At 35.9% G+C, this 24,194-nt stretch overlaps 1 protein-coding gene and 1 long non-coding RNA gene across 3 annotated transcripts in view; one reads left to right on the top strand and one right to left on the bottom strand.

The window, feature by feature from the left end:
* Window positions 1-24,194, top strand: part of LOC117111100 (oxysterol-binding protein-related protein 6-like) — a 51,861-nt gene that overhangs the window by 18,244 nt on the left and 9,423 nt on the right. The window contains exons 5-7 of the mRNA XM_033253983.1: window positions 8,808-8,950; window positions 9,623-9,757; window positions 10,856-10,993. Of these exons, the coding sequence (XP_033109874.1) occupies window positions 8,808-8,950; window positions 9,623-9,757; window positions 10,856-10,993 (416 nt within the window). The remainder of the gene's footprint in view (window positions 1-8,807; window positions 8,951-9,622; window positions 9,758-10,855; window positions 10,994-24,194) is intronic.
* Window positions 3,673-4,909, bottom strand: LOC117111109. 2 transcript variants are annotated; one of them, XR_004445817.1, is made up of 4 exons: window positions 4,874-4,909; window positions 4,478-4,764; window positions 4,061-4,382; window positions 3,673-3,766 (listed from the first exon to the last, which is right to left on the bottom strand). It is a non-coding gene; the product is annotated as an uncharacterized LOC117111109 (long non-coding RNA). The 2 variants fall into 2 exon arrangements; XR_004445816.1 differs by lacking the exon at window positions 3,673-3,766 and having other exon boundaries at window positions 4,020-4,382.

Raw genomic sequence — 24,194 nt, 5'->3', positions numbered from 1 at the left:
CATTCGCCACAATAGTCGCATTCGATCATGAAACGGCCTTCCCATGGTTTCCGGCAAAGGCAATACAACTGATCATCTAAAAAATGAAAACAAGGTCCGATAAAATAACCTTATACTGAGAAATAAAATAACTCAGGCCTACACCCAAGAATTAGAACTCAAAATTGAACTAAAAATAACTAAAGACAATCCTTTTAGCATCAAACCCAGAGCTGGGAATGACGATGGCCTACTAATAAAATTAGCACGCCAGGGAAATCCCAAAGTACAGTCTGTATCTAAACACACCAAGGAGATCCCTATATTCCACGTTACTATTTAAAATATCAAGTCTAAGATTAAACAACGTTACCAGGCCGAAAATAGCTCAGCCAGGCTAAAAATAGCATTACATCACCAGGGCTATACGTCAGCCAATCGCCGACGACTAGAATGGAAAATTACAGCAAAATAACCTTTGACCTGAAATCTAGGTCAGGCGAAAACGCCAAAGCCTAGCTCTGATTGGTTAAACCTATTGAAGCAGAAGCTAATGACGTCACCAACACTGACTTGTTGTTGGCGAGAAGTTAGGCCAAAGTTTTGCTTGAAAACGAGGCGCTGCAGTTGAAATATGATCACATGAAATCACAGTAAATGTACATGTATTAAACTTCAGAATCTACTATCAGTCACTAGTATTATACTTCCATTGATTCAAATACAAGGCCCATATGAAGGCTGAATCCCGATGCTATAAATGCAAATGGTGCGTCGTGTTGTTCTTTCAAAATTGAACACTAGGTCCCTCACAATGCGCAGAGCAGCTGATCATTGAGGCTGAAACAGACTTGAAATCAGTGCATATGCAAAATATGTTCTATAAGGATGAGTTTGAATAATTCATGAAGATTGTTCCATAAACCGTTCTCCTGGTTGTTATGGGAATAGCCGTATTCGACTGGTCGTTCTTCGTTAAACCACGCCCACATGCGCAGTGGTAAAATTTTACTTAACGAAGATGACCAATCGAATAGAAAACTTGCAAATACTCAATAAATCAAAATGGCTGCCTAGTTACTGCAATACACGCTGTGTAATCAAGATTGATTCAGTTTTTCGTAAAAATACATTTTCTTCCAGTTCGAAAGCCTACAATTATTTTTTGACTTGTGGGTAAAATATTATAATTTTTATTTTCTGAAATTTAATCTAAATTATATTAGTTATATTAGGGAATGTTGTTTCTCAGCTCACCAATCGGCCATGTTTGTTTTGGTCACGTGAATAACGCTGATTAATGCACTTTGGTTTACATTAAAGCTCCATTCCCGGCAAAATTTAATTAAAAACAACACTTTTTAGAAAAAATTCATATGCATTTCTCTATTTATTATAAACGATGGAAAATTATTAGCATAAATTTTAGTTTTACGTAAAAGAATAAAAAAATGAGAAATACAGACTTTTTTTCATAGAGATTACCATTTTCTCGACGAATTCTTGGTTACTAGGCAAATTCAGAGGTTGTAGATCGCATCCGCTGTAATGCTCTTGCTTTTATGTATACTGTACTTTATACAGTAAATAAAGTGCGCCCTCTAATGAAATTGGTTTTTGTACTTTGCATCTCGCACACTGCGATCGATCGAGTAGGCCTGAGATATGTTTGTTTAATTGCTAAAATCTCGGTCACAAACATTTTTTTAACAGATTTGAAATAATAAGTGTCAGTACTAGTAATGGGAAATATCATGTCGGCCGTTTTTTTGTGCGATAACAGAACCTAAATCGAGGTAAGGCTAGGGCTAGCCTAGCAGTGTTGGATAGGCTAATTGTTTTCGGCGCCTACTATGTTTCTTCGCAGACCTATCGCAAATTCAAACATGAAAAATCCTTCTGCATTTATTTTTGAGTGGAACACAAAAAATCAAATTTTAGTCTTATTTTACATTTTTTTCATGTTTAGGAATGTCTAAATTCAATTAAATTAGCAATTTCGTATTACATTTGTGGCGATGTCAAGCAAAAACGGTCGGAAGTCGGAAAAACCAATTTTTATTTAACACCATCAACTGAATAATCACATTCTAATAAATAGAACAGTGAAAAAATTATTAAATTCTGATACTAAAATTATACCGATTTATATAGCACGATGTTAGCAGAAACAGCTTTGAAGAAACGGCCATAAAACTGATGTATATAACGCCCAGTCGCTGGCAGTGCGCTCAGCGTGTAGCTCACTCACATGTGTTCGGTGTGTTCGATACTTCCTTAACAATAGAGGAGTTACCATTGACCGAATGACATTTTACATAATGTATTTTATAACTGTACCAAGTTTCATGTACTTACATTCATTAATAAATGTGATATTACGGATTCAAACGGGGTCGTTTTTACTGTAAACAACCGGAAATCGAACATTGCGACTTTGAAACCAGTGTGTTAAACTATTACAGAACGCGTTTTATTCGTCCTAAACTTTATCAAGTCTGCATTATACAGCATAGACCATTTTGCAAGTACCTGTACTACCGAACTTCCTTGTGTAAAAGAAACAGTATTATTGTTTTATAATTATTACAGGTGTATAACAAACCTCAAAGAAGTGATGCAATTTTAATTCAATATTTATTTTTTTTATTTAAACATCAGGAATTTCAATCTGTAGGTAATATAATATCACTTTCTGTTGATTGTGTTTTTTTTTTTCATCTTCAGTTGACGTTAGTTAAATTTTCTATCATACCATCATCATTGATGATTTATCACAAAACAAGTATTAATAACAATCACCACCATCAACTAAATTTTCTATCATGCCATCATTATTGATTTATCACCAGAGCAGGTTATAATAACAATCACCACCATCACACAATTTTATATGTTTTCTAATTATAATGGTTAAATCAAACATAACAAAGTACAAACACTGTCGTTTATTAATTTTAATAATCTTTATTATTATAACATACACAGATAATCATAGTACTACGTGTAAACACCTATTAATTACATGTTTTTTATGGCGAGTCGATATAAGAATTATACTGTACTGAAAAAAAATAAATTTATGATTTATTTCTTTTTAATCATTTTAATTTAATAATTAAAGATAAAATTGAGCTTTCCTGTCCGCATTTTGTAAGGGCTTCGGACCTTCAGAAATATAAAATTTCAGGCTGTATTAAAAAGCTTTATTTTTGTTTTTGTTTTTTTTGTTTGTTTGTTGGTTTTTGATTTTTTTTTTCTGAACACCATTGCTGCTTAGATTTCTTGGAATTTCCATTACTTCCTCAGTTTTTGGATTTCTTCATTGCAGATTCAACTTGGCTTTCCTGTAGACCTAGCCCATCTTCCTGTAGAGGCTCTTCTGGCTCGGGACTAGGTCCTGATGTTCTGGCCTTACATACGGTCTGATGTACTTATATAAATAGTGCTTTCGTTTCACACTAAGGCCAGGTGGAGCTTCAAATGGAGCGTCAACCTTGGTTTTCACCAATTTCTGCTTTATTTGACCAAAAGCACCGTCTGGTAGGAACTTGGTGTGCCCTGTCAATAGGAAGTTCAGCGTGATCTTACGGTGACGGCCAGTAAGCACTCTCCATAGTAGATAGCCTATCATAAAGTTATTTTTGTTCTGCGCGCAGCAGTTGTCAGTATGCAGATTTGCAGTTTTTTCTCCAGCAGCCCAGTTGTTAAAGAAGTGGTGGATAAGATTAATAACCAGCTCTGCTCCTTTCTTTACGATGACTGCCTCATCGATAAGATAGTTGACCTATGTATAAAAAACAGTAAATATTTAATACCAAAGTGTATAAAATAAAATTAAGGCCACGATCGTGCTAGATTTAAGTACAAATCCTCGTACCTGTTTAGTCAATCCTGTTGAGCATATTCCAAACAGCTGACACTTCCTAGGTACAAGGAAGTACAAGGAGCCAGCCTGCATTGGGTCAGTTGGGAAGTGCACCTGCTGTGCAAAATCAAATGCATAGTGTGCAACTCCATCAAAAGACATACACCTATGAGGTGTGTCTGAAATATAAAAGAAAATGAAGAGAATATTTACCGTAAGTTTATGAAGTCAATTAAAAAATACATTGAAATTTGAATGACTAAGGGACAAGGTTATGATGCAAAAAACCTTTGCTTCTTTTTAATGCGGTTGTACAGGTCTCGCTGCTGACTTGCTAGCGTCAAGTGTCTCTGATATTCTTCCACCCTCTCCACTTTTTCACGTACAGTAGCACCAGTAGTCCTTGCAACCACATTCGTATGAAGCTGACAAGTTCGACAAAGGTCAGACCTAGGCTTAGCAATGACAATTTGTGGAAACAACTGTCTTCACAAACGGCAAAAAAGTTGATATGAGATATCACCGGCTTCAGCACCTGAAGAGTGAAGAATATAGTATGATAATTTAAAAATACACTTATGATCAAATTAAAAATGATTAATTAACTAAAGTAAATATAAAGTTACTTACACCAAGCCTTCCTTGCATCATTGAACTTCTGACAGACGTTGCGTTTTGTTTCGCTGCTCGAAAGCAGGATGGTGTCTGCATCAGTTGAGTGAAGACCAGGTATACGTCCAGGCAGTAGTAGTCCCTGCTCCTTACCATAGCGCTTCATGAAAATGGTGAATTGCAGCAGACCATTAAAGTTAATGCCTTTCTTGCAGTTTTTTGCCACAGCAAAATTTTTGTCGACATGAGTGAAACCTTCCCTCAGATACCATTTTTTGACGTTTGTCAGTTTGGTCTGGCTTACACTAAAAGATATGATAACACAGATGATATAAAAACAAGAACAAAACAATCAACTGAAAATTAAAGAACCAGCAACAAGATGTTTTATTTGACTATTCTGTTAATACTTACTGGTAAATAAACTTGAAGGTTTCACGACAAATTTCCTGCTTGTGGAAGAACTGCAGTCTAGTCAAATTCAGCTGCTTTTGTATCTTCCTTTTTGAACTTGACATTGTTTCAGAATTATTTATTTGTGCTTGGATAGCCAACATTAGGATGAGGTCTTTCTCGCCTATAAAAAAAAAAAGAAGTTATTTCATAGTAAATAATCACGTTCTTAAAGTAGAAACTATTAAATGCAGTTATATAAAGTATAATCATTATAAAAAAAATTTACAAAAATAACGATAATTAAAAAGGTACAACTTACTCTGAGAAAATGCCAGCATTTCCAACCGACATTTTAGCAGCTCATCATGACCTCCAATTTTTTCCCAACATCTGTTTCTACATCCACATTCAAAGACAGAAACCTTCCTCGATTCATCATCCATCACAGGATCTTCGAACAAAATCTCGTCCAGGCCATGGGATAAAACCGGCCGCAAAACTCGATTTCCAAGGTTCTGTTGATTTTCTTTGTCACCTTCTTCTAGGCCTACTAAGCCTATACGGGCCAGATCGTCGTCGTCGTCGTCATCGTCATCCGAAAGATGAAGAACAAAATCATTCTCTTCGTTGCTAGACTTCCTAGGCCTAGGAGTACCAATACTCGAAGAACCACCACCACTCGTTCGCGGCTTCATACCACCTCCACTACCACTACTGATACCTGGTCTGTACTCATCGTCAGATTCCTCGTCATCAAATTTATTGCCAAAAAAATCTTTAATAAATTCATCGATTATATTGCAGTCTGAATCACCGACGATAGTTTCTCGATAAAATTCTAGCTTCTCTCTTTCTTTCTCGTCCATGTTCATATAGCATTATAGCATTAAAACGGTAAGGAATAATAAAACACCTGTAAACAAGCTTAGAACTTCGAGCTTCGATGAAAACATGTAACGCGCACTACTACCTTGCCGACGCTTCCATCGAAAACCCAAGCGACGCGGTCTTAGACACGCCCCAAAAATGGTCAGTTGACTGGATTAGACCAATCAGCATGCGTGTTTCTGTTTGTTGCTAAACCGCTTCCGAATTGTTTACAGTACCAAAACGACTGTTTTGATTGGTTAAACAATTTGTGAGGATGACCTGACCAATCAAAATTGTAGCTGACATTCTAAGCTTTCCAACGATATCAAACTTGACACGAGTTTGACCCCGGAACACGATTGAAAAAAACAGTAATATCATGAGTATTTTAAACAATGATTTGCCTTCGTTTTTCATACTTCCGGGTTCGAGTGTCTAACTAAAATCACGTTTTACAGTATTTTTGGTACTTAAATGTGAAAAATATTATTTGAATCCTATTCTTAGATACTTAATATACATGTTTTTAATGAAGTACCAAAATGAGCAAATTTGACCTTGTCTATTGTTTTGCCTTTATATCTCAAAATCGTCTGAGCGACTTCCGTTTTGGCTTGACATCGCCACATTTATAAATCTTTATAATGTATATAAAAATCACATTTTTCTTAACAACTGAAATCTTGCCGGGAATGGGGCTTTAATTTTCATTGTCAGTGAAGTTTATTTTACGAACCAGTCAAATGAAAATAATACTAAACGAAAATTTGTAGTCAACGAATTGAACCAGTCGAATAAGCCCACTATCTATCTAACAAGGATCAAGGCCTGATCGCATGCCAAATCAGATCTCTAACAACAATTTATCAGGCTGCCATATGTTCAAAACTGTCTAGGACCCGATAGCGCTTTAATACAAAAAAGAGGTAGCCCCATTTGCATTTGAATGGGACGTGTATCCTGTTCCTGTTCATGTTAGCCCCTCATCACATGTGTTCATTTATAAAAGAAAAATCCTTGTTTGCAATATTTTCAGATTGCCTAGCCTACTATTAAAAGTAATGTTTTAAATAAAATGGAGCATAACCCTTTTTTTTTTGCATATTTAAGCTAACCATATCTGACCAGTGTGATTTTTATTCCCTCATCATGTACTTCATTAAAAAGGAAGTTGAGTAAAAATGTTATCCCCTCATCATATGTGTTCATTTATAAAAGAAAAAAATTTTATTTGTAGTATGTTCAGATGGCCTAGCCTACTGCTAAATGTAGAGCCTCAAATAAAAAAAGGGGCATGGCCCCTATTTTTAGCATATTTAAGTTCATTAAATGATTACTAAAATCGTATCTCCTCATCATATGTGTTCACTAAATTAAAAAAAAACCAGTGTTTGCAATATGTTTAGGTTGTCCAGCCTACTGTTAATATAGCACTTCCAATAAAAAAGCTTCGTGTCTGCTATTTTGCATAATTAAGCTAATTTGCATATGAATGTGACTTTTGATTAAGGTGAGATTTCTCACATTTGATTTCCTTATCAAGTGTTCTCTTATAGAAGAAAAAACTTTCTTGCAACATGTTCATATTGTCTAACCTACTGTTTAAAAAGAGCACTTCCAATGAAAAAGTGGGCATGGCCATTTAAAAAAGGGGATTTTCCAGCTGTTCGTTTGGTATACATCCCATGTTGTTCCTAGGTGCATACAAATCTATTCTAGTCCTCCACTATATGTAGCTTTTGTATTTTTGGCTCAACAAAATGAAAGTTAACCATTATCCTGATATTGTTTTTACCCATGTTGTTCATGCTGTCGGAGTTGTCGTTATCATTTAGACCGATCGGATTTGGAGGAAGGTGTCACGTTTTTGCAGAATTTACCAGACCAACTTTTTCTAATGTATTTTTTGACGTAGATTACGAATCTGATTGTTGATCGGTCCAGGGGGGGGGGGCTTACAGACTTAAAGAATTGAGATTATGGGCCTAGTTAGCTAATCCTAGGTCCAAGCCTGAATTTTTGGTAAAATCTGGGTGAAGTTGGCCCTTTTTTCCGAAATTTGCGAACAGATTTCAAGGCCTAACTTTTGCGTGAAGATTGTGTTCCCTGTGCAGGCTTTACCTTACACTCTTGGACCTATATGCCTAACTAATACTGTAGATGGTTAGCCTAAACTAGGTAGGCTGTTTACCTGGATAAGTTGGTGGGAAGGGGGGGGAGGTGGAAGCTTGAAAATGAGGTGATTTTTAAAAATTACTTGAGTGTAATTATTTTACTCCCAACTGGTAGAGGCGTAAGTAGCAGGGGTGGGATGAGAGGCCTTTTGGAAAGTTTAAGAAAAGGAGAAAAAAGAAAGAAAGAACAAGAAAAAAATGATCGCTCAAAATGCCTCAGAGGTTATTTTGGTCTTCTAGAAAACAAACAAATAATTTTTCAGGCAATTCCCCCGGACCCCCTAGGGTAGTGTTATGTCGATCGGCCCAACTTTTGGCACCCCCTTTTTCGGACATCTCTGGATCCGTGCCTGAATAGGGTGTGTGCAGGAGGGAACTCACTACCCATACCAAGTTAACAGACCCCATTTCCCTATGCCATCTCCCCACTCTATCGTCCTATTCCATTGTCCCCACCCCTTCAGTTCCACCTCATCGACCCAACCCCATTAGCCCCACCCCATCTCCCGCAACCCCTCTACTCACCCTCTCCCCACCCACCCCACTCCTGTTCTCGACATCACCCTCGTTCACGACCCCATCCCATCCCTGTTCTCGACATCAACCCCATTCACGACCCTATCCCATCCCTGTTCTCGACATCAACCCCGTTTACAACCCCATCCCACCCCTGTTCCCGATTCTCACCACCCCAACACACCTTAGGGGAGAGACTAGGGGACAGAGTCCTCCATGGCCATAATAATAATCATTCTAAACAATTTCAAAATGCTTATACATTTTCAGAATTCAGAATATTTAAACATATTTTACTGGACAAAATTGCACTGTGGGGAGGCTATGCTTTTATTGCATAGCGTAAAAGGAGTAATTCTAGTTGTGTTCTGTTTTTATTCCGATTTACTCAGTGCATCGCTCATTCAAGACGCTTCTGCACACCCTCACGCAACAGCATGATAAACTTAGCCAGATGATGATTACTCAGGCCCCAAATGCTTCCCTATATTTTGGACATTCTGAAGTCGTAGCTCTACGAGAAGCATTGACAAAGGTATGTTAACTTATTGAGTGAACTGAAGTTTTACTTTTCTTTTTATTGATTCATTTTATTCTTCATACTAGAGACAGTAATAAGAAAAAGAAAAGTTCATCAATTGGATGTGTCAGTAGGTGCAAGCACCTCAATTAGGCACATATTTTGGCTCTAAATATGCATCTACCATGAGAGCAAAGCTCAGTCTACAAGCAACTAGTGGTAGCCACTGTTTGCACTAAAATTGTGGAGATCCTTTAGTTCCCAGTTCAATTTCATTTGCTTCTCCCCTTGTGTTTCTGCTAGATGGTTGAAATGCAAGTATGAAATAACATTACATGTTGCACAGAATTCCATTAATATGCAGGCAATATGAAATATTGATTTTTGTTGCTTGATTGATACTTTAGTATCATTTGCAGTGATTTTTATATTCATCAAAATAGACAGTTTTGATGCGATTTTGATCCAATGCCAGTTTAAATGCAGAGACAAAATAATCTAACATAGACAAAGAAATAAAAAGATGAGTTAATGGAAAATATACTGTTTAACTGTACAAAAAAAGAGGACATCATTACGTCTGCTGACACCAGCCCGCCACCATCATAAATACAGGTTAATGTATATTTATATGTGAAGTACATAACTGCTTTTTTTAAAATTTTTTTTTATTGAAATGACTTTCAGGCTAACAACACCAATACTGAACTTAAAGGGCGACTTTTACGAATATATAAGGAAGCAGACATTAGTGATCTTCGCAGTGACATCTCAATTCCTATGCCTTCTACTCCTCTTGAAATATTCGATGAGACCATCCAGGTAAAATTATTTAATGTGGTTGAGTAGTCAAACTGCTTAGCTTTTAACACAACTATCATAGTTCAATCCCTGAAAATTTCTAGATTCATCTTCTACACACAACTATGTTACTAAAAAAGGCTATATTCAAATCTGATTTAAAAAAATTGTTGGTGGTTAACATAATTCAAGTTTGCATGAAATCTGAACAAAATATAAAAAAGATTAAGTGTTTATATAAAATCACTTCCAGTACTTCACAGATCAAAAAATAAAAAAAATCAGTATTTGCTCATTTACAAAATTGCTAATTATTTACTAGTAGCCAATTTAAGAATCTGTACAACAAATATTTATGAATTGAAAAGAAATATCTTCCGTCAAACATTAAAAAAATTCTGTAAATACTGTAAAGTAATAATAATAATAATAATAATAATATTTATTTGTCAAAGTAAGAGTACAATCTTTCCAGGAGCAATGAATAGGCACAAGCCGAAACAGTAAACTGCCCTTGCTCCATCATCAAAATATACAGTAAAGTCAAAAGAGAAACATAAAAAAAGTAAAACTGATTTAAAATAAACTTAATTAACAAAATTAAAAACTTAACCAAATTTTTAAAATCCTTATTTGAAATTTACTCAGAATTTTAGTACTGTAAAAAAGAAAGGTACACCATTTGGAAAAACAAAGAATATTCAAAATAAAAAGAGAAAAACACAAATCAGTATCTTGCGATCAAGTATTTAGTTAGTTGAGCTTTGAAATCAGAAACGGTTGAGAATGCTGAATTTGTACTGGAAGCTGTTCCCAAAGTCTTGGAAAAATTACAAAAGATGAATGTATCAAACGCCCATCACATCTATCACTTGATCTAACAAAATCATTAAAGGAAGAGGGACAGTAGCCACGCATAATCTTAAAACAAAGGGTAAGCAATATTTATAATATTTTGGAATCCTGTTTGAAAAGAAAGGACCCGAAAAAGACATTATTTCCCAAAAAGTTTACCTTCAGACCTACAGGGTGGGCAATTTTAATAATGGGTTCATTATTTTCCAATAGTAAGTAAATGATCAAAATGAATGTCAATTTTTGTTTTCTTTTATTCATTAGCATGACACACTTGTTGCTCAGGCTTCAACAGAAGGTAAACTTTGCAGGACTGAATCTTTAGCAGAATTTTTTGATGCTCAAGAGTATTTACGGTCAGTTTCTTCAGATTCTGAAGAAGATGAGGAAGAATTTACAGAAGTGAGTACATAGCAACATTTATAATAATAATTATAAAAATAATAACCATATAGCTTTGGTCATTTTCAAAATGAGGGAATTTTATACCAGAATTACCTTTATTAAATAGTACTGTGGATATTGATGATATTTATTACTGTTGTACTAATGCAAGTGTAAACATACCATCTTTTCAAAATACAGGTGCATGAAACAAACCATTGTAATAGGATTTATACACTTTCATAACAGTAAATTGCAGTTGAGATTGTTTACGTACTGAGCCCACTTGGGCATTTGTTTTAATTCCGATTAGAAATGTATAAACTCTGATAAAAGTAATCAATCAGATCCGACAATCCAGTAACATTTCCTCTCTACTGTATATCTGTCTCTTATACACATCTAGATGGGTATTAGAGACAGCAATTTTTGTAATGGGTCCACATTTTTAAAAATGGTCCAAATTATATAATTTTATGCATAAAGTAGGTCCACTTTTTGAAAAATGGATCCAGATTTGTTATATTTAGCTTAAAATGGATAAAATTTAAGAAAATGGGTCCAGATTTTTCATGTTTTTGCGTAAAATGGGTCCACATTGTTTTGTCCCGCACTGTTTGAAAATCCTGGCTACGGCTTGGCTAAACGGTATGAAAAGTTCATAATGCTGCCACACCTGCGATCAAATAATAGGTGGCGGCAATGCAATTTCGACTCTAGATGTGTATAAGAGACAGTTCTAGAATAATAATATAATAACAAGTTACCATGATCTCAGCCTTACTCTAGACAGTATATAATATTAAAAATAGGCCCTACAATTTGGTAAGGGGACAGCCTAAATTAAGGTTAATTATGGGCCAAAAAAATTTAATTTTCTAGACCTTCCAGCTAAGTAGGGCCTACCTCAGCTCTATGTTAGGGCAAATATAAAAATATATTAGATTATCACTCCTGCCCACATCAAAAATTCAGGAAATATTGATGCAGGAATAAAAAAAAAAAAAAATTTTTTGCAGCATCAATTATTTCAACAGCATAAAAATAACAATGCAATTTTGCGACTTAAAATACATTTTCTTCAAAAAACTAAAAAATTAAACCAGTTTTTATACAATATTTAATATTACTGACCAAATATATACAGTCCTTCCCTCATCCGTAGAAACAAAAGCTATATAATCTATTGTTCCGATAAAAAACTGCCCTCCCTTATCCATTTTTTTATCCCACTCTCAGAGAGAGAGAGAGGGCTTATATGACGATTTTGAGTGAATTTTGAAGTCATTTGTTTTTCTATCTCTTCCTTCGTTTGTGACACGATTAGGGTGATCTTGCAATAATATGGAAGAGAAGGCTTGGGGAATTTAAAGTATGAAGAGTTTTTGCAAAAATATTGTCGGGAAATATGTGAAATTGTATGTTTTTATATCATATCTCTTACCACTAAGATGGATTTCCTATGAAAGCGTGTTCGTCACTAATCAGATTGCAAGTCGCCTGTATATTCCACATTGTGTTTATCAACCATTCACGGCCTGGAATGGTAAGCTTTGCGGCTAATAAATGCATCTGCAGGAATCTAGTTGATAGCGAAGAATGTACATCCATTTTGTGGCAAGGGAGCGTGGTCTCTCTGAGAGAAAAACAATGTACTCAAAGAGTATCTGTAATGGAGGCTAGTCTAGACGAAGATGAACTATAGGCTGGCCTGGTAGTATGTGTGTGTAGTAGATCAAATATTACAGGAAATGTAGGCTACAAGTTGCTTTTATGTGTATTAAACCACACATGCAAACCAGTTAGTAGCTATGAGTGTATGTATCAGCACATTTCATGTCAATGTAATGTCTTGAGTCTTGAGTTAAATACTCCTTAAAAAGCATCTGCTTGTCCTAGGAGGTTTCGTGCTGTGGAGTGTGCTGTTTGGTGCTCGCAAAACCAGTCAGTGTAAGTTAATTTACAAGTGATTTAAGAGTGCAAGTAAAATTGGAAAATATTTCAATCGCTAAAACTGTTTGTGGGATGCTGTAAGAAGCAACTCCCTCAGTACTGGCAATGCCAAAGTTTGAAATTGGGTAAGTGTTGGTGCTGTAACTACTTGTATTGGTAACCTGTTCCACATAGATATTGTGTGCACAAAGAAGGAATATCTATAGTTGTCGACTCTTGTTTCTATGTTCTGATAGGCCAGGATGTTTGATGTTCTACTTTGACGAACAGCTGGAATAACGCAAGATGGGAATGGAATATTTACAAGTTTGTTGTGAATCTTATAAAACATTGAGCATTGATTTAAAAGTCTCCTGGTAGCTAAAGAATCCCACTTAAGCTGCTCGAGCATCTGGGTAACACTTGATGTTCGACTGTAGTTGTTAAAAACAAATCTCACCGCTTGCTGTTGCAGCCGCAAGTGCATTTATCTGGGCTTTAGTATGTGGGTTCCAGGCTGCCGAGGAGTATTCTAACTTTGGTCTCACTAGAGCTTGGTAGGCACGGGTTTTAACTTTGGGAGAACATGACGATATATTTCTCCTAAGTACTCCAAGTGTACTACGTGCGCTTGAAGTGATTGTTTGGACATGATCCTTCCAGTTAAGGTGTTTATTGATGGTAACTCCCAGATACTTGTGTTTTGTGGTTTCCTCTATGCATTGACCCTTAGCTATGTATGTATGTTTCCACGGTTTTGTTTTACGAGTGATTGAGATGGAGCTACACTTGGCTGTATTAAAGCACATTTGCCATTGGTCAGCCCACTGAAGAACTCTATTCAGATCACCTTGAAGCTGTTCTTGATCATTTATATTTTTAATTTTTCTATAAAGGATGCTGTCATCAGCAAACAAACGGAGGGATGAATTTACATTCGTTACTATGTCATTTATATAGACCAAAAAGAGGTTTGGACCCAAGACGGACCCTTGTGGTACTCCAGATGTCACGGGGGACCAACTTGAAAGTGTACCATTAACCACTACACATTGCTCTCGTCCAGCCAGAAAGCCTTCCATCCAGCTAAGCGTTTTGCCTCTTATACCATAATATTTTAGTTTTGTTGCCAATCTGGATTGTGGTACTTTGTCAAATGCCTTGCTAAAATCTAGCAGTAAAACATCTGTCTGCCCTCCCCGGTTTAAGACCTCAGACCAGTCTTGAGTTGCCTGAATGAGTTTCACATGACAGTTTTTCACGAAAACCATGTTGCTCACTGATAATGATGTTATTTTTCGCTAGATGTTTTGCTGTGTGAGATAGTATGATATGCTCCATAATTTTACATGAGATGCATGTGAGACTGACAGGACGGTAGTTTATTGGTTGTGATTTGGAGCCCTTCTTATAAATTCCAGTAACCAACGCTTTTTTCCAGTCTCCTGGAAGTAATCCTGTGTGATATGATTGCTTGAGTATAAAATGCAATATTGGACCAATTTCAGATGCGTATTCTTGTAAGAATCGTGCGGGTATATTATCTGGACCACTGGCCTTGTTACATTTGAGTTGTTTGAGCTGGGTAATTACACCATATAAACCTATGTCCAAGTCTGGTATATCTTGGTATTGTGAGTTTCCCAAGTCTGGTAGGTTTCCCGTATTTTCTTCTGTGAAAACAGATGAAAACTGATCATTTAGAGATTGCGCAATCTCCTTGTTTGTAGTATATATTTTGTTGTATACAGTCAGTGGTGGTATACCTAGTGATTCTCTCCTTAGTGAACGTATATATAGGTCCAAAATCTTTTAGGGTTGGAATCAAGACTGGGGCCCAGAACATTTGCCTTGTAATCTTCATGGCTATCACGAAGGAGCTTTGTAACATAATTTCTCTGTTTCTTATATGCCCTTCAGATCTTTACTTTCCGATTTGATTCAGCCCTTTTTGATTTTCTGTAAAGTTTATCTCTCTTTCTCATAGGGGTCTTTCTCTTTTGCCAATGAAGACCATCACAGTTTATAACCATAGTCTTTAATCTTGGCACCTTCATTCTTTTCTTGGACTTTTTATTAAATTCTGCCCTTTTCCCTTTTTCCGGAGTTGAAGTTTGAGCAGGTTTGAAGGTCAAATGGTCATCTTGATTGAAGGACCCACTATCAACATTGTCATCCAGTAAATCAAAGGAGTTTGATGTGCTCATAAGGGCACTGTCAAAAATACCAGTCGATACATTTGGAAGTCCACAATTTTAAAGCAAATCTAGGAAAGCTTTGAATTTTTACAATGGATATCATATAAGAGGTCGGCCATATTTGTACACCCCGTATGGTACCATGTTAAACACTCATCGCAGAAATTCCTTGGTGTTCATCTTGGACTTTCTGTTTGCAGATTCCGCATGGAATAGTGATCTTTGGGCCGGGGTTTAGTTCAACTTGACCGCTCATGAACAGTGCAAGTAATATTAGCTGCCTACATGATGTGCTTTGTTGATGCAGTAACCCTGTTCTATAGTAACAGTTTGGTCTGAAATTCAGAGAAAAAGCAACAATATATTGTTGCCAGTTATGAATCCTATTTAAATCGTTGTGATGTTTCCCCATGATAAGGGAGAATGATTGACAGTAATTTGTTTCGTGCCATTCCCAGTTTCTAGTAGACCAATATCTGGAATGTACATTGTCTTGATCAATGAAGTTCTCTTTTGATGACTCCAATTTTCTGTATATATGTAGAAAAGTTAGTATAAGTAGCAAACATTTGAGACTGAGCTCCATATTACTATTAGTTACTAGTATAAAAGACGACTGAGTTGAAGGTCCAGCTCCTGCGCTAATTAGGCTAGACCTAGAATTTCTAAGATAACAGGTGGGTATTTCAAGGCCAATGATAACCAGGCCCAGTGTAGAAAACAGTGGGCCTATCTGTAAGCACTAGTTAGATCAGATAATTTGATGTAAAATTTGATAAATTTGTAATGTAATAGCTGCTTGCGTGTCCTTAGACCGTATAATGTTGGTATGCTGTCACTTGTGTTCAAATTTCTTGCATTCAAAATGGCCGACACACATGCATAGCTAAGCCCACACTATGCCTACCCGACTTGTGTGGTGACTCCGTTAATAATCAACTGTTATTTTTATTTCTAAATTTCAAATACAACGTTATAATGCTAAATAATGCAGAAATAAGATAGCAACTACTTGCGTGGCTCCCAATGAGCAATGTAAGGCCTTCACAACGTTGTCGCTAGTATCAATATTATCTTCCGACTTCCCTGCTGCAAACGTCGCAGGATGGATAGTCGACTCTTGCTAAGGTAGGCCTGAGTAGGCATGTAGTACAAAAAATGCCTAAAAAAACACGAAAGAATGCCCCAAAACGATGATAAAATGTTGCTCAAGTAAAGTAGATTTGTTATTTTTATCTGGATAGAAGACTTCTTTTATTAATTTCTTAATGAACAAAGCGAAGAATTATCGCGAATGGAGAGCACCAAAAAACACGTCCGCACAGCACGAAACGATACGGTGAATAATTGTTCTAAATTCAGGCTGGCATACGAATCATAGTTTGGCTGGGTACGTTCGTGTGTGTAGGCCTAGTAGATTAGATAATTACAGGAAATAAATGTTGTAAATGCAGGCTGGCAATGTTGTAAATGCAGGCTGGCATACGAATCATAGTTTGGCTGGGTACGTTCGTGTGTGTAGGCCTAGTAGATTAGATAATTACAGGAAATAATGTAGGCTACAAGTTGCTTTTATGTGTATTAAACCACACATTCAAATCAGTCAGTAGCGATGAGTGTATGTACAGCACTTTTTGTGTTGCCGCACTGTGGTGTGGTTGATGATGAGGACGTTTCGTTAGAAACATGATGGCAAGGTCCACATGGATTTTTTTTTCTAGGGTCGTGACAAAGTGCGAGTCATGCGGAAGTCATGCGAGCCATACATTTTTTAATATTTTTTTTTTAATCTGTAATTATTTTTATTTATTTATTATTACATAAACAGTTAATTACTTTCGTAAATTTCTAGGGGAATATTCCACTGCGGTAGTAAATGGGATAATTGAAGCACTGTGTTTGGCAGGAGCAGGACGACGTTGACGGTATGCAGGTTTTGCCTTCGCTGGTGAAGTACATTTAATATATAATACATTACATCAACAATAATATTTTTAAAAAAATGCAAAGGATGCAATGATGGTAGTGTAAGGTTTGTACAGCAATTTATTTACTATAGGATAGATATTTAGAATATTTTTGCCATTTTTTTTTCTTTTGGTGTTTCATAAAGTATGATTAGTTGGGAATGCCGCTCGACAGTGTGCAATTCACTGAATTGTTACTTTTGGTTACCTGCAGGCACGTGCTATTGTACTTTTAATAAAAAATACTGTATTTATTCCAACAAACACCCCGGACGTTTATTGTTCAGAAGGGTTTACTCGGGGAGGCGTGTATTTATTTATTTACTGTATTTATTTATTTTGGTGTGTAAAATGGATGAGTACATTCCCAAATAGATGCCCTAAATTTCATTAAAAATGTAATCTACAATGCATAATTACTTTTAAAAACTGTTATTGCATGGCTTGTAATCTCCAATTAGCAGTTATAAAACATTGATACAGTAGAACCTCTCATTTACGTACGGCACGGGCCCGGAGCCGTTCGTAAATTCGGGTATTCGTAAAATCAGGGTTGACCCAAATTCCTATATTTGTACTGTTACTACTTACACTAGCATACACTAGGCCTAGGCTAGGCCTACAGGCTTATGCAGCTAACTCTGAGGGGGCCTAGTCCTACAGTAGGCAGCTTCTAAGCATTCTGATCCCACTCTAGGCCCTACACAAATTTGTTTTTATCGGACATTTTTACCTTCTTAAATACCTAGATTGCGGATTTTACTCCAACACAACTTCCATAGATACTTTTTTATTATATATATTGATCATTCAATAAAACAATCAAGCACTATGTTGAATTTTAAAGCTGAAAACGATGTTTGAAAGAGAAGTAAAATTTGTCGCATGCACATGTGTGAAGTCATAAAAAACACTGACTTTGAAGAGGCCCGTTAGAGGGCTCCATCACTTGAGAATTACATAGTACTGTATAGTATAGTGTGTTGTGTTCTATGCATGTTAATAACAGTAATACAATTTGAGCGGATTTTTTTGGTTTTTTTTTATCTTTCACTTAATTTTTTAAGAAATCATCACCTTTATTTTACGTTCGTAAAATCGGGAATTCGTTAAATCGGGGTTCGTAAATGAGTGTTTCTACTGTAATTAATTTCATTCCTCCATAGTTACTTAGAGGAGGCGTTTATTTGAATAAATACCGTAATTATTATTATTGTTGCAATGTTATGAAAATAAATCAGAAGATGTCGGCCCATAGCTATTAGGTCTAGGCGTATACTATGCAGTTTAAATTATGGCGTTTACTTTTCAATTGTGTATGTTTCATGTTTTTAATTGTATTTTGATAGTTATGTTATTTTGTGCAAAATTAATAAGGGCCTCCCTCCATTCCCGGAGCAAAGGGGCGGTGAAAAACGAATAGGCGTAACTGTCAGGCCTATGTGGTGGTCATTCATTATTGTATTTTATATTACTATATTAGGAGGCCTTCATTCATTGATAATATTCAGACAAACATAGTATTACAAAAACAATGAAAATATATGTTTGGATGATCATTTTATTCGATTTGGGTTTTGTCACTCAGCAGGCCAATATAGTTTATATAGCCTATAGGTCCAGATAGATGCTATTTTGTAATATTTTAATAAAATATTTTAAAGAATTTATTCGAGCAGCATTTACATTTCTATTGGTGTTTTTGTGAATAAATTCACGAATACAGAAAAATTAAATTTTTTAAAAATGAGCAGATCTGTCACCCGCACTCGGAACGGCGTTGATTGCTAGGAAGGCCTACACTGTACTGTACAACTACTGTACAGTAGCCTGCCTAGCCTAGCTAGGTAGCGAAGTTGAAGGATCATCCTACTTGAAAACAATGTCACGTCTAGATAGCTGGTAATTGTCGTTTTAACATAAAAATAATTTTGTTGAAAGTAGTTAATTCATTATTGTAATTGTTTCATAAATTGTACAAGTGTATATTAAGTAGTGTGGACTTTCAGTCTGTGCCTCGCATGACTCGCACTGTCAGTATACTTCCCACATAAATTTTCGTCATGGCTTGCATGAATTGCTGCCTCGCTGGATGTCTCGCTGGCTCGCACTTTGGCAAACCTCTTGTTATTGTATTGTACCATCCTAGCTTTTTGAAACTATATTTATTGTATTCATAGAGCCCAAAATCATATGATTAGATCCAAATTTACCATTTTCCATAGAGGAAATATGGAATTATACTGAAAAATTATTTTTTACCATTTTTAAGGCGGCCATCTTGAGTTTCAGTATGGCTGCCATTTTATGTTTTCGAAACCTGTCTCATTGGCTTCAGTGACCATAATAACATTTAGACACCAGATTTGCCCTTTTTCATTGGATATATATGAAGTTATGAGTCAATATCATAATTTTGGCGGCCATTTTGAAAATGACCGCCAATAAAATATGTTCCTACCTTTTTTCTGGAGGTTCTCCCTCGCTCAATTTCATATTTATACCCTAGTGATGCTAATCAGCAGTGAAACCTTGGTCCCAGAAAAATGGTCACGAGGCCCCCGATTTTAACTATACTATGGTGCCAGTTTCATAGAATCTATCAGCAGATTTCCTGGAAACTCAGTGAAACTATCAATACCTAGGCACAAAATGTAGTCTAGACCTAATATATTTCATTTGCCCACAATGAAACTTTAGGGGCATCATGTGGGCTAAGTGTTCTAACTGAGGTGTGAATTTTCCAAAAATCGAGATATATACTTTTGTGATATTTTGAGTCAAAGGTCAGGGTTACGTGAGTTGACCTGTATAATTCTCACTAGTCTGGACATCATTGAGTTGCATATTATTGGAAAGAGAATCTAATTCTCTATCCAACTGTACCAGAATTTCTACAATACGTTGAGTTTCAAGAGAGATATCAGCAGTTGTCTGTCAGAAAGTGAGTTTTTTAGCCAAATCTCATGAAAATTTCAAATTGCTCTAACTCATCAGAAAATGCTGGCATGGAACCAAAAATTTCACTGTGGGGTTATCTCAGGTAGAACCCCAACATGAAAAATATTGGGTGAATTTAAGGGGGTCGGGCAAAAAAGTGTGTTGGATTCATTTGGAATGACTCAATAGCGCACTGTCTTTCGGATGAAATGTTAAAAGCCATTGGTCCTGTGTGCAATATGGCCCATGTGCACGTTAAAGAATGCAGTACACTCTTCGGAAAAGAGTAGGGGATTGTTTCCTGGTGTACTGCCCAATCACCACCAGAAGGACCCCACTGGAAATAAGTCTTCTTCTAGATTTTCGTGGGCTATCCTTGGTTTTTACACCGAATAAATCCAATCCAATCCAATCCATCACACCTTTCCTAACTGTTACGTGAACATAACAAAAAAGGTCTATGATGATGCATACAACTACTATCACTTTAAACTTTTTTTTAATGCTCAATACATGTAACAACACTACACACAACTTCCACCCATGGACAGCACTTATTGCCAGCTATTGTCAAGTGGGCTATTGCATCATTGATGCTCTTGTTCTAAAAAAGAGTGATAATCTAATAATTTTTTCTATGTGCCCTTATGGCATGCCTAGTTTAGTAACCCTGTACATACACATAGACAGGCAGATTTAGAGCATTGAGTCAAACAAATTGCAACAGTTTGTTTTATTGCTGATTCTGGTTCATAAGGTTGTGCTAAATGATATATCCAAAACGGGACGCGAGTTTCAACCCAGAAGTTGCCTACAAATTTGCATAAATAATCAAATTAGCTATTTATGTTAAGGAAATGTGTAATATTTGCAATAATTCTGTACCTAAGCATGTATTCATGATAAATAAAGTGTTCAGACCCATGTTTTAGGGACAGAAAATGTTATTAGAATATTTGTGGATGATATTATATGCATATAATAATGTTCAATATGCAAATTAGCTGCCGCCATTAGAGCAAAAATGATTTACTGCAATAACTTTTTATCTATGCATTCAATCATGACAATAAAAGTGTTTATACTCATGTTTTAAGGGTCAAGAATTTATTTTGGTGAATTTATGATTCAAATTTAGATTTTCTTTCAGTAAATGACTGGTGCAGACGAGTATAGTTGAAGGTGAATGAGTGTTAACTAATACTCAAAACTTGTCTAGTGGAATATTTGTACAAAGTCCATCCTGACACTTTCCACAGCAGTCGGTACAAAACATTCCATTTTTTTACTTGAGCAGATCATTGTGTGACAATAATTGTTGACAAAGCATCAGGAGCTGGCGTACTGTCCATTGTTTAAGGTAATAAATGCCCACACTGTACTTTCCATCCCCAATCTTCAGGTTTTATTCTTACATTCCCCATCCTGAGTCTGTAAGAATTGTACTTGGCAGAATCTTCTGTTGGTGGTAGTCTTTGAATGTCAACACATTTAAGGATTTTTTATTCCCTTGTCGCCAAACTTTTCGCTGGGGAGAACATTCAAAGGTACATTGCGTCCACCATACAGACATACCAAAGCTTTTGCTTAGCCTGTCTAATGTCATCATGACTAGCTGAACCTGACTTAAAACATTCACCTATTTGTATAAGTTCATCAGATTTCTTAGATCCTACTACACAACCTTTCCATATCCCATAAAAATAAGATATGGTGTCGCAGTCACACAAAACATGTAGAAATGGCAGATATGTACATAATTTGTTTCCTAAAGTAGCACAGGTCATCCAGTGGTGTAACTACCGCATGTTCAGCAGGTTCATCGAACCTGGGCCCCCCAACCTCGAGGGGCCCCTGATCCCCCCCCCCCTTATTAAAAAATCTAATAAAGCAATGCATAAATAAAAACCTGTAATACTGCAAATTATAATTTAAAATTATTAAAAATAATCGTTTATACTGTACATGCATAGGCCCCCTATGCCTGTTGAAAAAAACTGTCACTGGAACACTAGATGGAAATCTACAGTGAAAGAAAGATGGCACTGCAATCAGTGCAACAACACTCAAAGTGTTAGAGTTTGTAATATCCATGTCGATAGAAAATCATTTCAATTTCATTATATTAACGAGTAGGGGGGGGGGGGTGTGTGGCGGTTGGGTATGTATTTGTTCATTAAACATGAAATTAGTTGTTGAATTGTGTTTTTGCCACGACAGTTTTCTGTAATCAAAACTTTGGTTATATTATTCTTGTTGCAGTAAATGTGTTTCTTAAAACCGAAATTGCATAATCTATACATGGTTCGATTTTGACTTTTAAGGTATGAGAGTGCAATTTCCGGGCACCTGAGTTCTATTCTCAAAATGTTCTCACCTCAACCCCAACCTTACTGTCAAATCCTGCATCCACCCCAGAATCCATAAGAAGATCTATTAAACGGTGATGGCATGTAACAGATAAGTGGTACTTCCCAAAAGCATATTGGTACATTTGTAAGGTCATTTTCATTGAGATACGTATTAATTTGATCTTGGACTTGCTTTTCAACAATTTTGGCTATGTAGCATACCACTGAGATTGGTCTATAAATGTTAGGGCTTATTTTTAATGGAACACAGAGCTTTCGTGATATAGCGTAATGCAAGTCTTAGTCTATTATAGCATAGTATCAAAATTATGAACTTTTTCAGATAAATATACCAGATTTTCTGCAGTATCGCCAAAATTTAGTGTGTGTGAATACAATTTGGGTTTTTCCATTCTGTTTTGTCTTCTTTAATTGCGTTTTAAATATCTTTTCCTATATTACTAAAATAATAACTAACATTTTTAAAATTACGACTTGGATGAATATTGTTTGAACGTTTGGGATCGTGTTTATATCTGTTTTCAACTGGTAAAAAATAATCTGAATATAAATAATATTCTGATTTGCATTTTCAATCTTTACTCGTGTAGTTGTTTGTAGGGAGCCTCGCAAAATAAAGAAACGCGTATACGAGTGGACCACGCGATGTGATTAAAGGCAGTTTAATCCCATAGTTGGCCACGCATTGGGATTATTTTCCTGGGCTACTCCACTTCGTAGTGGGGAATTAAGTGTAAAAACCCAATTAACACAAACAAAAACGTCTTGTATAAAAATAAACTCTATTGGAAGTAACGCAAGCTCACGTTATATTTCTGAGAATTACATTAATAATTTATCGAGATTATCAACAGACAGCAGAAATATAAAACTAGGGGAGGCCTAGGACATAGATATTATACCTCCATGGATAGGCCTAGGTTTTGGCGTACTCAGAAAAATTACAGAGTAAAATTAAAAATCGAAAACAGGCAATTTTCATGAATTTTTGTTAGGCCTAATTATATCTTTTTAATAGTTAGTCTTTAAAATTATCATTTCTTATATCGTTTTAGTATTAATTAAGATTATTAAATAAAACTGTCTAGGACAACAGACAGATATCGGTCTACAGTAGGCCTACATTCGATCATAAACTTAGATAGGGTACACTTCCTTCAGTGGAAATACAAAAAAAATATTGAACTTCATATTAGTACCTTTATCTGATATAAATATGAGCAGTTGTCCTAGGCCTATATGTTATCTATTTTAATATTGATTATTCTGGAACTTTGATGGAACAGTATATCCATTGTATGTGACGAGAAACGTTTTTAAAAGAGCAAAAATAATTTTCTCCAGCTAGCAGTTACATGCACTGCTCTCACCCCTTTCTACCGATGAAACACATGTTTTGATGCGGCACAAACCTAGACTCTATTCTATTTCAATGTTGATTAAACTCGAAGTTTAGTGTAAAAGAATATATTTATTATATAGGATTATCAGGCTCTTTAAAAAAGGTATTGTATTGTATACTGTAAAATATTGTGTACTACGTGTTTTCTATAGATTGCTGTTCAGTGTATTGCTTTCACCCCTTTTCGAACAGCGAAGCACATGTTTTGTTGCGTCATTGATTAACCATGGACTCTCCCATTAGGTACCGGCAACAATTTTTAAAAGTTTTTTTTACAACATATTTCTTCATCTCACCAGATAGAGGGCATGAAAACTAAGAGAATGGTACTTAAATTTTTATTTTTGGGTGGTTGGTTGCTGAGATATGGCCATTCTAATATCTGCATTTTCGCGCACGCCGTAAAAG

This window comes from Anneissia japonica, unplaced genomic scaffold (assembly GCF_011630105.1).
Source record: "Anneissia japonica isolate Jap-2015-1 unplaced genomic scaffold, ASM1163010v1 scaffold287985_len465408_cov153, whole genome shotgun sequence".
In the NCBI taxonomy this organism is placed as follows: Eukaryota; Metazoa; Echinodermata; class Crinoidea; order Comatulida; family Comatulidae; genus Anneissia; species Anneissia japonica.
The sequence above is the reverse complement of the archived record's forward strand: the minus strand, read 5'-3'. Positions and strand labels throughout refer to the sequence as shown.